The 17,892-nt window shown below is 35.3% G+C and overlaps 1 protein-coding gene across 1 annotated transcript in view; it reads left to right on the top strand.

Moving 5' to 3' along the window:
• Positions 1–6,192: 6,192 nt before the first annotated feature.
• The window catches only part of LOC117317000, a 27,564-nt gene continuing 15,864 nt past the window's right edge, over positions 6,193–17,892 (top strand). The window contains exons 1-5 of the mRNA XM_033871811.1: positions 6,193–6,286; positions 7,622–9,178; positions 10,170–10,343; positions 13,944–13,998; positions 14,159–14,288. Coding sequence (XP_033727702.1) covers positions 6,201–6,286; positions 7,622–9,178; positions 10,170–10,343; positions 13,944–13,998; positions 14,159–14,288 — 2,002 coding nt within the window. The 5' untranslated portion in view covers positions 6,193–6,200. The remainder of the gene's footprint in view (positions 6,287–7,621; positions 9,179–10,169; positions 10,344–13,943; positions 13,999–14,158; positions 14,289–17,892) is intronic.

Here is a 17,892-nt window from a genome sequence, read left to right as displayed (position 1 = left end):
AGTAGAATGCCAAGCATGCTAATTATGGACAATGACTTTACCAGTAGAATGCCAAGCATGCTTATTATGGACTTTGCCTTTGCCAATAGAATGCCTAGCATTCTTATTATTGACTATGACTTTACCAGAAGAATGCCAAGCATGCTTATTATGAACTATGACTTTACCAGTAGAATGCCAAGCATGCCAATTATGGACTATGACTTTACTAGTAGAATGCCAAGCATGCTTATTTTGGAATATGCCTTTGCCATTAGAATGCCAAGCATTCTTATTATGGACTATGACTTTACCAGTAGAATACCAAGCATGCTTATTATCGACTATGACTTTACCAGTAGAATGCCAAGCATTCTTATTATGAACTATTACTTTACCAGTAGAATACCAAGCATGATTATTATGAACTATGACTTTACCAGTAGAATGCCAAGCATGCTTATTATGGACTATGCCTTAACCATTAGAATGTCAAGCATGCCAATTATGGACTATGACTTTACCAGTAGAATGCCAAGCATGCTTATTCTGGATTATGACTTTACTAGTAAAATGCCAAGCATGCTTATTATGACTATGACTTTACATAAGAATGTCATGCATGCTTATCACGGGCCATGACTTTACCAGTGAAAGGGACATATAAGCTTATTATGGACTATAAATACTTAGCATGAATGACGAACACACATATATGGACTATGAATATTCCAGTAATCTTATCATGGACTATGAATTTATTATGGATTGTGGTTTTACCAGATGAAGAATATTGATATGCTGTTCAACACCTCCGTCTTATTTACTCTCTCTCTCTCTCTCTCTCTCTCTCTCTCTCTCTCTCTCTCTTATTACAAATTAGCGCAATGAAGAATGTTTCACTTGGAATATTAAAATCATATTCTTAACCTTCTATTAACAACGAAAGAAACCAAGTATAGTCTATTAGAGGTGAGAAAACAGGGTCAAATGAAAACAATACATCAACAGAGAAATGCAAAAGATGGATTTCAACGTCTTCTTACATCATCATACAAATGAAAAGGATAGACGTCAGCATTTGCAAATATTGTAAAACAAAAGTTCAATCTAGATCACCTTCACGTGGTCTAGAATGTTATGCATGTTAACAATTTCAAATAGAAATGAAATATGCCATTCAATCAAAAATGAAATAAAAATCTCATGTTTGTTGCAGGGCAGTCCGGTGAATTTTGTTTTTTCTTAAAAGGCTCGCCGTATGATATGCACAGGGAAAGATCTTCGCGCTCCAATAAATAAGAAATGTCCATGTGGAGACAGGTGAGGACTTCCTCGTCTCGGCTCCATTCTCTGTAACAATGGCATCATTCACGATCAAGAAATATGCAGTGGTGCACGATGCACATATACATTGAATCAATAAGTGTCGCCACGTCGTTGGGGACCATTGAATGACGTCTCAGTATACTGACTTTTTTTGTTTTGTTTGTCTTGTAAGATAAGATGAAGCCTGCACCTTGTTGAAATTCTTGTCAATATCATGATATTCTTCGAAATATGACTTATACAAACAGAGAACACTGGAATGTAAACGCAATATTAGTATCAACTCGGTGCAGAAAAAAAAACAAGAAAAAGGACGGCAACATATAGATAAAAAGTATTAGATAAAGGACCAGGTATTCGGTAAGGTTACCGTCTTCTACTTAATCAACGGCAACCACAATACAAAAATCTAGCCAATCCATATCCGGAAAATAAGAAACTCCGGAAATATCAATGGGTCCCCGAATATGCTCTTATGGTCGAGATCATGATCTCGTTTGAAATATTCTTATTCCTTGTGCACTTTGTCAGACATGTTCAGTTTTTGTTGATATTTCAAGTGGTTCCGTTGTCCACACCCAACAATGTAACGTTAGTTCTTATTTTATAAGAATTTTCGTGACTTTACCCGCATTCGACCTAGATTTGTATTGCGGTTGTTATCAATGAAGTAGATAGCGCTTACACTACTGAAACACCTGGTCTTATTCTCCTTTTACTGTGTCAGGGGTCTGCATGTTCATCTATGTGTTTATTTATATTTAGAATTATCTTACGATTGTTATGTCGGTATTCTCCGTTGTTTTCATATTTTGTACAACGAAAATTGATATCGTCCAAAAAGATCATGATGCTTATGTACGATAGGCAAAATCATAATTAGATAATACATTAACGAAACAGATAGATTTAAGAACCATAGAACAATAGAACTAAACAAGATCACTGTCACTTAGATAGAATATAAGAAAGAAATTATTCGATTCTTTGCCCACTGCGATTATCAACATGCAGTAGGATATAGCGGGTCTTATCCTGCGGCACTCCAATAACCTAGTTAACAGAAGACAAAGGGGAAACAATCCTCGGCCAGCAGGCAGGATTGTCTCATTCGACTCGAACACTGATAAAACGAAGTCACGCAATATGACGCAGCACTCCGAACAGAAAAACTCCTCTGCGGTACCCAATACACAAAGCCGGGCCTGAACAGTGCGATAGATTTCATCGACAAATAAGGGAGGAGCTATTCAAGGTCAACTATTTGAAGAGATTTGTGTTCACGCTTTTAGCGAATTTGCACAGCAAGCATAGTAGAACAGATGGTGCATGATACATGTTATCATAAAACACTATCTTGTAGATATCTGATCGCAGACTACATAAATAGTTGAATATATACATGTATGTTATAAATTGGAATCTTTCCTATTGCGTTAATACTTTATTACTGTCTATAATGTATAATGTGAATCATATGTAAAATCATCTTTTTAACCCTGAATATATTTGTTTGTAAATGCATTCCTCACATTTTATATACTTGTTCTCTTATTCCATTGGATATGTAAACAACTTTACAGACACACATGTACAGGTATGTAGTGTCATTGTGTGTAATTGAGCTCAGTTATGTAATACCGTCAAGCATGACTGCTTGAAATGTAAGGGTTGCAACTGACACCGCGCTCTATGTCATTTCTTTGTTAAGGCGATTTTTTTCGAAAGAAACTGGTTTAGATATTCTTTTACAGCTTCAGATTAGCTTTCAAACTGGTTTGAATTGTTTCCTCAAGAAAAATAAATGAAAAAATATGTTCTTAAAAATGGCATTCTTCAAAGAAAAACGATTTAAACAATTGATTCCTCTATGCATAGGATATACCCCTATATTCAGAATTACAATATACATAGATCCCATTTTCCAGTTTATAGATGTGGCGATTTTAAGAAACGATTTAGGTGGATAAGTTGAATACGCATACATTTGCTGGTCTGATAATCATAACATTAGAGCAAAGAAGGAAACAACTAAACTAAAAACAAACAAAACAACAACAACATGATGTAGTGCTTTTTATATTATCTATCAGTCTACTGTATAGATAACATGCCATCAAAGCACACGAAGACATAAATTGATAAAAACATGCTGTAGTACTTCGGTAGAGAAATGCTGTATTGTGTAACTTTCGTCATCATGTTCTTGAAACGAAACCATTCAAACCAAACTATATGATGGTTTAACAATCCAATTTTATTTTACCAGTAACAAATAGAATACCCAGTACAAGTTTACACTTTGAAACCGGTTATAAAAACACAGGAAAGTTTGTAGAACTGATTCGAACCTAAAATAAAGTCGCCTTAAATGATTTCCACATAGAGACGACCTAGAGCTATAGTGTTCAACAACAGGGATACTAAGATGAACGACGAATCAGTAAGTTTTTTTTATCTTTACCCTAATTGAACAGGTAACAGGGGCAAAATATGTAACCTATAATTACTACAACAGATGTTGTTATTCATTAATATATAATGTCTATTATAAAAATTCGTATTTTATTTCAATCCTCGTTCTAGATCCGAGTGGATGTAAATCATGACAGTGTACCAAGCGGTATTGCTGGCTGCAGTCCTGGCTGTGACCAGCTGTCAGTCTCCACCGGTAGTCAACACTCCTTTAGGTCCTTTCAATGGCATAGTCGTTCCGACACTCGGAATGGATGTCGTGCAGTTTCGGAACATTCCATGCACATATGCCGTCATAGGCCACTTTGATATAAATGCCCTGAAACTACGTACGTTCTGCTATCGACAATATCCTATATAACTACTGGTCATCATATATATATACAGTGGAACTTCGTTAACTCGAACTCGGATAACTCGAATACCCCGCTTATCTCGCCGGTCCCGGCCGAATTATCTCTTTATCTTAGTAAAAAAAACTCGGAAAATTCGAATTCGGATAACTCGAAAAACTCGGATAATACGAAGTAAAAATTTGGTCCCAACAATAAAAATCCTACTTGAAATGTTCGAATAACTCGAAGGAGATATCTATAATTTTCGTCGATCGGTGGCAAACGCCGACATTTTTTAAGAGCTAAATTCCGTTTGTAATACTGAACATATCGGCACTACTAACCTACATGCTATTATAAGTGTTTCATAAATTCATAAAAGAAATTGTCGGTTGAATCTTATAGAAACAAGTCTTGGTGATAAAAAGTACTGCTTTACTTACATCAGGTAATTTCCCAAGGCGGTCGCCGATATCAGTACACACGATAGTCAACAACTCATCTACCCGTTCGCTCAAGCGGAACTAATCTCTGACACACCGGTAGATCTACCCGGCTGATGTTTTTACATGTGTAGAAATGATACAGTCACCGGCGCCTATTAAATCTTCAAACTGCTGAAACAATAGCGTAATTACTGCCGAGGTGTTCAGAGTACAACTGTAACGGTCAGTGCTGTCTATTAAATCGGATAAAACGCCAACTCAGTTACAGTAACATTTTATACGCACATGCGCAGCCCAACTTCCGGTGCTAATACACATGGAAATGGCGTGGTTATCAACAAAAAGTAAGTAGGCCGATCAAACAGTATTTCATATATGTCCAATAAAAGGTAATGGTTCTGTTACGTTTTGTATGCAATCTGTGTTAAACTTAAACGGTTATTTGTTTTGACATTAATAACTTGTTATTTTGTCGAATTCCGTTTTATCGTTTAGCTTTTGCAAACATGACTTTCTACATCAGATCGTTATTGAAGTGACTAAGTGAAATAAACTTTATCGTGACTGTATATCGGCAAAACTACACCAAATTACAAGTGACATAACGAAACATTACATATATATTTACATGTATTGACCAGTCTTCACACTAAACTGATGAGCGACAGAGCGAAGTTATAATGATTATATAATGTTGACAAATATTGACCAAACTTTTCACCAAAAATGATAACTCGCTTAATTCGAACACTCGGATAACTCGAAGTTTTTTCGCGGTCCCATCGACTTCGAGTTAACGAAGTTCCACTGTAAATGTTTATAATAAGTGTTATATAACCGCTCGGACTAGGTTACTTTTAACTATATATGAAATGTTTATTTCTCAAAGAAAGAAATTTTCCAGCCAAATCAAGAACTTATACCATATAGAAGCCTGTTGTTATGCTTGAGTCAAATGATAGGCATACACAAATACATAGCAGTTTCCAGAGGAAAGTTTTTCTTTTCGAGAAGAGTGTATCAATGATGCCAAATATCTAGACAGGAGTCGATCTTGCCATAATTTTTATCAGGTTCAATAAACTCAGGTAGAAACGTCCTCGCAATGGCCAGAATCATATGAGGACAGACGTAAACAGCCAGGGTCATATGAGGATCGATGTCAAGGAGACGCCAACACCCAGGGTCATATGAGGAGGAGTGTCAAGGAGACGCCAACAGCCAGGGTCATATGAGGATTGCTGTCAAGGAGACGCCAACAGCCTGGGCCATATGATGAGGAGTGTAAAGGAGACGACAACAGCCAGAGTCATATGAGGATGGCTGTCAAGGAGACACTAACAGCCAGGGTCATATGAGGATGGCTGTCAAGGAGACACTAACAGCCAGGGTCATATGAGGATGGCTGTCAAGGAGACGCCAACAGATCAATCAATGTCCCCTAAATAAAAAAAAATTCTCCGATTTTTTTGCCTTCTGTGGGCTTTATTCTTTGGTACTCAAATGACCCACTTAACAGAAAACAAAGGGGAAACCATCCACGACCATCAGGCAGGATTGTCTCATTCGACTCAAACACTGATGAAACGGAGTCACGCAATATGACGCAGCACTCCGAACAACAACAAAAAATCATATGCGATACCAAATACACAAAGCCGGGCCTGAACAGTGCGACACAACACATCAGCAAGTACGGAAGGAGATTTTCTTATATTCAAGGTAAACTATTTCAAGAGAGTTGTGTAAGCAGTTTGAGTGCTAATAAGAGTTAATGAAACAACATGCATAGTAGAAAAGAGAGTGTATGATATATGTTATTATAAAACATAATTTTGTGGATATCTGATCGCAGACTACACACCCAGTTGCATAATTTTGTAGACAGTTGCATATATATGTTATACAATTTGAATCGTTCCTATTGCAAGCTGTGTTGTGTTTATAATTTAATTTATTAGAATGCCGATAATACATTATATGATATCGTATGTAAATCATCTTTTCCCCATAAAGTTATTTGTTTGTAGATGTTTCCCTCATATTTTATGTACTGTAGTATGCCTTTCTTATTCTATTGGATATTTAAACAACTGTAGAGATACACATGTACAGGTATGTAGTGCAACTATGTGTGTAAGGTTGCACAATTGCATGCAGTGTAATTGAGCTCAGTTATGCAGGAACCCGTAGCGTGACTGCTTGAAATGCAAAGTTTGCAACTGACGTCCGCTCTCCGTTATTTCTTTGTTAAGGTGATTTTTTTCCAAAATAAACTGGTTTAGATTTTCGTTTACAGTTTCAGATTAGTTTTTAAACTGGTTCTTAGAGTAAAACTTAAAAATAAAAAGTTCTGTTTTTAAAAATGGCTTTCGTCAAAGGAAAAATGAGAATACAGAACACATTCAGTAATGAAAAAAATGCCACCGCTCAACATAGGTAACTTCTCCGTGTTCGGAATTACATTATACATCGAAAATTTATACAGTTTATAGATATGACTTTTTTTTATAAACGAAATAAAATTAATAAGATGAATAAGGACACGTGTGCTGGTCTGATCATCATATTATCAAAGCGTAGAGGAAAAATACGAAATTGAAAAAAGAAAAAGATGATGTAGTTCTTAATATGATATATCAGTTCACAGGGGAAAATTGTATATCGAGAAATTAAAATACACAATATCCAATCGTATTTAATGAGAGCATACATCACGCCAGTGGAGAACACTATGCAGTAGTGTGTAACATTCGCCATCTTGTTCTTGAATCGAAACTATTCAAACCAAACAATATGATGACTTTCTTGGTTCACGAAACCAGTTTTATTTTACCAGTAACAAATAGAAAACCCGGTTCAAGTTTAGAGCCACGGTGTTTAACAAGACGGATACTAAGATGAACAGCAAATCAGATAGTTTCGATTCTTATCCTATTTCAACAGGTCAAAGTTGCAAAATATATAACCTATAAAATTACAACAACAAATGTTGTTATTCATTAATATATAATGTCTATTCTAGAAATTCACATTTTATTTAAATCCTCTTTCTAGATTCGAGTGGATGAAAATAATGGCAGTGTACCAAGCGGTATTGCTGGCTGCAGTCCTGGCTGTGACCAGCTGTCAGTCTCCACCGGTAGTCAACACTCCTTCAGGTCCTATCAAGGGCATAGTCGTTCCGACACTCGGAAAGGATGTCGTGCAGTTCCGGAACATTCCATACGCTAAACCTCCCATCGGTAAACTCCGATTTGAGAAGACGGTTCCTATTGAACCGTGGACTGAAACTTTAGATGGAACAGTTTTCGGACCATCATGCTTACAGGATGTCAATGGCCTACCGGAGATGTGGATAAAGGCAGAAAACAATATAACTTCTGAAGATTGTCTGCAACTTAACGTCTATGTACCTGGAGCTGTATCGAAGACGACGAAGAAGCCGGTCATGTTCTGGCTACATGGTGGTGGCTTTCGGTTAGGAAACAATTGGTTCCTTGATCCTTCGTTCTTGGTGTTCAAAGATGTTATAGTAGTAACCACAAATTACCGTCTCGGATTATTCGGGTTCTTAAGCACAGGGGATGCCGCTTTACCAGGTAACTATGGCCTTTGGGACATGATCGAAGCATTAAAGTGGGTAAATAAAAACATTGCATCATTTGGGGGCGATCCTGAATCGGTGACAATTTTCGGAGAATCGGCAGGAGGCTTTGCAGTATCCTATTTATCAATTATTCCAAGTAATGAAGGATTATTTCACAGAGTCATCTCCCAGAGCGGAGTTGGAATTGGCGAAATTTGGAGTGTAATGGATCCATTTAAGATTGCCAAGAGAATTGGTAGTCATGTTGGTTGTATCACCGAAAACGACTCGACAATTGACAAGAACGCACTTGTATCTTGTCTGAAGGAGAAGCCTGCAGAGGTTTTAATTAAAGCCCAGATCGATCCTAGTACACTGGACTTCGGTGGAGTTGCTCCTGTTATATTATGGCCAAATATCGATGGGGAATTAATCGTTAGAAAGACTCATGAAAGCTTAGACGATGTAACGTCCAAAGAATCTATTTTCTTTAGGTCTCTTGATGTTATGGCAGGAACGACAGACAACGAAGCAACACTTATACCATTCCTACTTTATAAATTAGAACAGTCTAGGAAGTTAAATTTCTCTGAAGGTATCCCTACCGCTGTACTGTGTGAGGACTTAGCACCAGTCATCGCTCGAGACGCGTTTAACGACGAAACATTCGTGTCGGACTTGATATGCCAAGCTTACAAAGAGGACAGTCTAGAAGAACAATCTAGGAGCATATGTAATTTGTGGGCAGATGTTGCTTTGGTTGCCCCAACTTTACAGTTTCTCGATTTTCATTCAAGGGGAAAGACAAATACAAATACATATCAGTATTTGTTTACTCAAGAAATTTCTTTTTACTACCTTTTCCCCAGTCTTCCATGGTCAAAAGGTGCCGGTCACGCAGTAGATCTATTGTATTTGTTCGGCCCAGGGACTTTTAATCAACTTGACGAATCTTTAGCTAGCCCAGAAGGAAGAGCAATGACCGAAATTCTCGTAAACTACTGGACTAACTTTGCTAAGACAGGGTAAGTAATCTTGTTTTCAATCACAATATCTGTTGATATGATTTGTTAAAAATAAAAATTTGATTAAATCTTCAACATTTATTGTGACTGAAAGGTATACATAATGTATCTCGGAGGTTGTAAATTGCGATATACATTATCATATTTTGATTCATTTGAGTAGTTATACTGTTCAGAATATTCACATGTAATTCACAGTGTATTGAAATTCATAATTGAAAATCATGAATATTTTTCGAATTATTGGTCTTTTTCACCTCCCCGTCTAGATTGTGACAATACTGTTTGTCGCTTCATATGATCACTTTATATCTTTATCATCATTGACGAGTCCTAGAAGGGCAGAACAGCTGCATGATGGAATTTGACTCATTTTGGCGTTGCTGTATTTAACGCAATTTATTATTTTTCTTGATTTTTCGTGCTCACTGATTGGTTAGAACTATGTCATGTGGACGTCTGTAATGACAGTATGTTGACTTGAAAGAAGCAAAACACTTGATAAAAGTGTATAGCTCGGTTATAAATAGACCAAAATGGACGGAGCAGACATCAACAAATAGCTGAAAACATCGCGATTCGCCTGGCTCAGTGGAGAGTGAATTGTATCCATATTAGATAATTTGGATTCAGCTATTACTAAAAGGGCCACAACGACAGCGGGGAAAAAAAATCAAGAACAATAATAAAGCAGTGGTAGCATAATGATTTCGGTTATTACATGGTTATATCTACCAAAAAAAACATATCAACCCCAGTCTTCGTCTATGGTCGGTAATTTTTCTTAGGTCGATATCACCATGTATCGAACAATCAAAGTGCTATAATTGTATAATGTTGTGATAGGTGATTAAATCTGGTGTCTTTTGTACAATCCATTAAAGAAATTAAGACTAATTTTCACCTGATAATTCCTAATGTCAAAAGTTAGGCCATGTGATTTAGTATGTAATTGTAATACAGTATACTGCATAACGTACATCCTTTCCAGGAATCCAAATGGCGACAAGCTCGTTGAGTGGAAAAAGTTTGGCTCAGGTGGACGGAACTACATGAATTTAAACATGGAACCGTTTATGGATAAGGATCTATACGCAAAGCGCATGAAGTTTCTGCTTGAGGAAATTCCAGATAAACTCAGGAAGAGTGTTAAAACTGAATTGTAGTGTTTTGCTGCTGAAGTTGAAATGAAATAATGCTGAACAAACTCTTAATACACTGTGTGTCCGGAAGTAAGGTAGCATTGATTAAATTATGATGTTTTAATGTGTGTATTCACTCTCAAATAACAATTTTGTGTTAATACAATTATATTACATGATCAGAGCAACCGGAAATAAGAGACGAAGTGATTTGTATTGCATGCGTATTCTTCCATAGTAAACAGTTAAAGTGTGGGGGTGAGGGAAATAGCAAGTTTCTGCTTCCCCGAGACAAAGGCTATTTCCCGGGGAAAACAGGCATGATCGACGGGAGAAACCTGAATACTATTTGTCATTTTACTCCATACTTTATCTTTCCGCCCACCTCTGGCGTCACTTTGGCAAATGCAGATGATTCTGGCGACAAGCTCCAACCACTTCTCACTGATTGACTCGGCGGAAACATCCGAGTGCGGGTGTTTTAATTCAGCGGGGATGTTTTAGTTCTCAGACTAACATACAAGACTTAAATGCAGCTAAGCGAAGCAAAGGGGTATAATCAATTCAACCAGTTACTTTAATATTGATTAAATAAAATAGAGTGCATTAAAAAACGCTAACCTTTTCATATGAAATATGTTTGTATTTTTTTCAAAGGAAATAATATCAGATTTTAAAATATGTGTATGCTTAATATGTTTTGTTTAATTATGCGGAGAATGACTAATACACAGGACTAAAACACAGCTAAGCGAAGAAAAGGAACATGATCAATTTAACCAGTTACTTTTATATAAAGCATTTAAATATAAATATAAAACGTTAGCTTCTTTTATATGAAAATATGTATGTATTTTTATACAGAAATAAAATCAGATTTTCAAATACATATTTGCTTAATACGTTATTTCAGTGAACTGCACTGAAAATGATACTCCATTGATTCATGTGTACACGAATATCAAGTAGTGCTTACCAGGGAGAGGGGGGCTTACCAGGCTGAATGCTAGAAACATTTAGCTTTAACCAGCTTAAATTGCTGAACAGATTTGAAAAAAAAATATATCGTTCTATTTTGTCATGTTTTATTTGCATTTAGAAGTGTTATTGGAAAGCATACACAACTCCTTGGAAGATCATTATTTCCTTCGAGGCCCATCAACAAAGAAAGAGATAAATATGGCCGATAAGTGGTTATAAACGGGTTAATATGTATAAGAAAACAACATAAAATCAACAAAAATATCAAAAGACAAATGTTTACGTACATGTATTGAAAAGCATGATACAACTAAACACAATACACACTATCGCATTGAAGTTTTGTGAGTTTTGTGCATGTAAACAGTCTCAAATAGAAATCTGAGATAAGTTATTTTGATAAAAACAATCTCCCATGTTTGTTGCAGGTAATGTACATGTAGTTTACTTCAACCTGATTTGCCATTAAAAGGCTTGTCACATGCTATCCATATGGACAGATCTTCGCGCTCCAATAAGTAAGATTGCGTAATAGAAGACGTCCATGAATCAGTCAGTGTCGTCGCGTCCTTGAGGACCATTGAATGACGATTTTTTTCCCCTTTTTTTTCAAGCCTGCACCTGATTGGAATGTTTATATAAACTATAAATATACTTTCCGAATGAACAAATAACTCATAAAACAGAGATTGCCGGAATGTAAACGCATTATTTACTCGAATTGAAAAAAGGACAGGGCGAATTATAGATAAAGTCCATTGTAATTACAATGATAATATAGGACCAGGTAGTCGCAAGGTTAAGCGTCTTTGTTACCTACGAATGTGGGTTAATGTTGTGATTCTTAATAAGTGTATTTATGTAAGATATACATTGGTGTACATTGTTGCATCTTGCATATTCCTATGACATAACATTGTTTACAGTCCAGCGTTAAATTGTATCTACACTGTTTGACACAAAGGCTGCATTTTGATCTTTTTTTGGTTCAAATATGTTTGAACTGATTAAATATGACAAAACAATATCAAACAATATCATGTATAAAATTTATGCGTATAAGATTTCAACTTTCACTTTGTCAAGCATTCTGGGATCAACAACCATCGCAAAGAGACAGACAGTGGTTTACCAATTTTGAATATATCAACTTGTACGAATAATTGAAAACATTCTGCTAAATAAACGATATGCCTTTGTAAATTATCTACATATAATTCATTTAATTAATTACGTTCCATTTGTGCGTTTCTAACTTCGGTACTTAAAACACTGAATATTTCCAATATCGCACTAGTGCATTCATTGCTTAAAATCAATGCTGATCAAACAAATGTAATTAATACGACATTTTAAATGAGATAAGCAAAATGTAAATTGCCGTCCAAACTTGCAAAATTCCACAAATTCGTCAAGAAATGAAGATAAAGCATGTCAATTAAAGGTCAGTTTGGCAATTGCGACCTGTTTATACACCGCAAAATAGTTTCAAGTAAATATTTGGAAGATTGACCGGCACTTTTCTTTCGTTTTTAAGTATGCTATGAAGTGCATCATGTTTATTTACACAATAAAATGCGGCACTGGGGTGCACTCTGCAGTTTTACCGACCAAGTGTTAATGTTGTCCCTCGTGCCGGTCACGTAAATACGTAAACAAGTAACAAATAGTGTAAGTGTCGGAAAAGATATCGCGGATACCAAATAACTGAATCCGCATATAGAAACGAGTAGAATTTTGGGGGAAATAACGCTAATTTGATAAAAAAAAATGCATCAACCGTATCTGGAAGTAAAACACATCCTTTATTTGGTTCTGCAAAGTCTTCTTAATAAAAGACAAGAGGCAAAACCATCCTCGATCCTGAAAAAAATGAATTAAATGATTTTTTGTGTGTGATCATTTTACGACAGCCAATGAGATACAGCAGATATTCAGTCCTCGTTCGTACATACACGTATGTAGATTAGATTGGTGTCTCGATTCAAATTTTAGTATGTGTTATTTTGCAGGTGTAATAGATTATCATTGTAAAATGATATAGAAAAATGAATCAAATTACTTTTTCTGATTTTTTTTTTTTTTTTTTTTTCATTTATTTATTTATTTATTTTTGTGTATTGGCTATAATGACGTCTATAACGCTTCGATACATATGTCAAGCAAACACGCCCTTCTGCTAATGATTTTATCCTATATTCAACAATGGTCCTCATTCATATTAAAGTGTAAAAGTACTTGATACAAGGCCAGGGATTATACATCCCTCAACCGACGAAGTTTATTTTTTAGGAAGTTTTTCTTTCTCGATCGGACAGTTTTCCCAACAAAATAGATCGTTAATGCCAGTTTTAAGCCTGCTACGAGTTGAATAGTAGGCATTCATGTAGCTTGATCTACAGAAATTTTAAAGCCAATAAATTCCCTATTCTAATAACAAATCAAAACTTAGAAAAATCCGGCTGGGTGACAACCTGGTGATAATTTCGGTAAGGTTCAATAAAATGAAGGAGGGTAAAGACAGTATACTCGATGAAACACTTAACGGAGACAGAGGTCTCGCAATACAACCGATCACTCCGAACAGAAACATACCTGAGATATCCTGTACCCTCTCGTGAACAATATACGTGTCTGAACAGTGTGACATATTTCATCGACAACCGCGCAAGGATTAATTCCTTTCCTGCATTGAAGGTAAACTATTGTGAGATATTTGTGTTCGCACTTTGTTGACATGTAGTGAAAATATGAGCGAATTACACTAGCATGAAATCTAGACAGATGGTGTACACATCTGACTGCTGATCGCTTTAGACCGGGCTTGTGGTCTATTTTATCTAATTCCTGTTAACAGCCAGGGTCATTTAAGGACGTGCCTGGGTTCGGAGGTTTAGGAAAACCGGAGCACCCGGAGAAAAACCACCGACCCACGGTCAGTACCAGGCAACTTCCCCACGCAGGTTTTGAACTCACAACCCAGAGGTGTAGGGCTAGTGATAAAGTGTCGGGACACCTTAACCACTCGGCCACCGCGGTCCACCAAGTATAACACTGGACCTGGGGTATATATTAAACTTATGTGATAGGACATCATTCATCATTCATATATTGGTTGTGTTGTGTTAAGACTGTAATTGATTACTGTATACAATGTTAGAATATATTTAGCTTATTTTACCATAAATTATGTTTGTAGGTGTTTTACGCATAGTAAGATGTTACACGTTATATATGGCCCGTTATAAAAGAAAATTATATGTCCCTGGTTTCGGTAGCACTTGTTATTAACTAATTCACAAATATAACTCAAAAAGTTTATTCAGCACTTTCATTATTGTTGTCTAATTCGCATTAATTGCAGGCACGTGTTCACGTTTGTTTCTATATATTTCCTATATGGCGGCTCTCATCCCGTTAAACCTCTGACGTCACAGGTCAGAGGTCACCGAAACGAGATCTTCGAGAAAAATCGCAATTACTCTAAAACTAAAGTCGCTATGAAAGTCGGACTTTCAGCATTTTTAGTTTCATCCTAAATCACATTTTTAAGCTTAACATAGCAAATCGTTCCGGGTATACTTTAAAGGGAGAATTGTTGGAGAAACGGATAGGAAAGGATTATTCAAAGACAGCTGTTATAAGATAAGTAATTAACAGTATTGTTTTAATACACCACCTTGTACCTCGCTTTAACTTTAGTTTGGAATTATCTCTGTAACTTGATGTGGTTTGAATATGTCAGTAAATTGTGTTTTGGTCTTTCTGTTATTATCACATAACACATACGTATTAATTTACCGTCTATCATAACAGTTCATTCACATATGTAGTAATTACTATGAAAAATAACGGTTAATATGCATATGTAGTAATTACTATCAAAAATAACGGTTAATATGCATATGTAGTAATTACTATCTATAATAACGGTTAATATGCATATGTAGTAATTACTATCTATAATAACGGTTAATATGCATATGTAGTAATTACTATCTATAATAACGGTTAATATGCATATGTAGTAATTACTATCTATAATAACGGTTAATATGCATATGTAGTAATTACATCTATAATAACGGTTAATATGTATATGTAGTAATTACTATGTATAAAAACAGTTCACACACACACAAGTAGTAGTTACTACCTATCATAACAGTTCATTTACATATGTAGTAATTATACTATATATAATAACAGTTCATTTACATTCGAAGTAATTACTATGTATAATAACAGTTCACACACACAAGTAGTAATTACTTTCTATAATAACAGTTCATTTACATTAGTAATTACTACCTATCATAACAGTTCACACACACAAGTAGTAATTACTTTCTATAATAACAGTTCATTTACATATGTAGTAATTACTACCTATCATAACAGTTCATTTACATATGTAGTAATTACTATGTATAATAACAGTTCACACACACAAGTAGTAATTACTACCTATAATAACAGTTCATTTACATTCGAAGTAATTACTATCTATAATAACAGTTCATTCATATATGTAGTATTTACTATCTGTCATAACAGTTCGTTTATATAAGTATAATTACTATCTATCATAACAGTTCGTTTATATAAGTATAATTACTATCTATCATAACAGTTCGTTTATATAAGTAGTAATTACTGTTTATCATAACAGTTTTGTCACGTAAGTGTCAATTTCATTTTTGTATTTAATATAGATATATTACATAAGCAGAGTAACAGGTCATCAGAGACCTAGTAATGCTTATAGTATGTGTATTCATCCGCAATCATTTTATGTACAAAATATGTATTTTTGATAGAAATAAAAACAGCATTAAAACATATGTTTGGCTGATTTATTTTATCAAGTTATTTCGTTGAATTACACGGAAAACACGAGAAAATACAGATCGTCAGTAAATAGTTTTATTAAGTTATCACATGGCATGAGACGGACCCCATGTATTTTGTCCAGTGAGGTAGTCACCAACTACTACAATGAGCCCCCATTTCAAAATGACCCCTGACTGTTATCGGGCTGATAAACCCAGCAAATAAACAAACTGTAAGGTACTCAGATTTAAGTTTTATTACACAAAAGATCCACTAGTAAATTTTAAAAGTAAATGTACTTTCATACTAGCATGGATACCAATCCTCCACGGAATTAACATCGCCATATTCTTACTAGGGCTTGCTATGATGTCCAACAAGTGTGACCCCTATCTTATATTTTCTGTATTGATATATACTGTTTTATCTTAAATAACGTATAACAAAATCAGAAGGTAAACTATAGATTATCAATTATACTGAGGTGCCGATTTTTAATTATGATTTTTTTCCAACTATGCATATTTGTCTCTCATCCCTACCGGTATCATACTGGTCTGTCCAGGTAAATACACCCATGCTTGCTGTGTGTGTATTACCTCGCTTCCAGTGTAGGATAGCCACGCGCGCGCAATGATACAAAAGTAGGTCGCCGGTACTTTAAATCTCTCCATGATTTAAACATTTCAACAATACATTGAATTAAGATATGTAATCAGATAATATTTTTTTTTTATTTATGATATAAATTATGTAAAAAAAAAGCACGTTCTTTTATTGTTTTTTATTAATAAAACATAACACTATATTTTCACGCGAAAGGACACTCTAGCTCACACTAACTAAATCAAGTGATTTGGCTTCGCTTGCAATGACAGGGCTGCTGAAACAACGTTAGACTGTGGAAATGAATGGTTTGCATATATGGGGTATGGTAAATCGATTGGCGCTGTTCTTTATTATTATATGCAGTAGAAAAAAAGTTTGGATTGAGAGAAAATTGCGTCTATCTGAGAAAGCTATCGACAGATACAAAAATGTAGTGCCTATTTTTGCAAATTTTAGGTTGGGGAATGAGAGAAAAATACTCAATCATATGTGGTTCGTGTAGGATAGGGATATTCCACCCGAGGGGTCACAGTGACCCCTCGGGTGGAAACCTCGGGTTTTACCACATTTTGTGACCCCTCGGGTGGAATATCCCTATCCTACATGACCACATATGATAGAGTCTTATAATCTATACTATCTAAAGCCTTTGATGAAGTTATTCGAGTGGCGTATTGAATTCTAAATTAAAAAAAAACTTCTTTAAAACGTCAGTATGTGCAAATTTGGAGACAAATTGTAGTATCTGAATTTCATTAGATTTATTTCATTTTTCTGACCTAGAGGTATATTACGGAGATAGGACGTGTAAACGTTAAATTGCAGATATAGAACTATAAAAGGTACATTGCATATATAGAACGTACATTGGGTATACTGCATATATAGAACGTGCAATGGGTACATTGAATATATAGAACGTACAATGGGTACATTGCATATATAGAACGTGCAATGGGTACATTGCATATATAGAACGTACAATGGGTACATTGAATATATAGAACGTACATTGGTACATTGAATATATTTAGAACGTACATTGGGCACATTGCATATATAGAACGTACAATGGGTACATTGCATATATAGAACGTAGAATGGGTATATTGCATATATAGAACGTACATTGGGCACATTGCATATATA

The sequence above is a fragment of the Pecten maximus genome, chromosome 1 (genome assembly GCF_902652985.1).
Source record: "Pecten maximus chromosome 1, xPecMax1.1, whole genome shotgun sequence".
Lineage (NCBI taxonomy): Eukaryota > Metazoa > Mollusca > Bivalvia > Pectinida > Pectinidae > Pecten > Pecten maximus.
The sequence above is the reverse complement of the archived record's forward strand: the minus strand, read 5'-3'. Positions and strand labels throughout refer to the sequence as shown.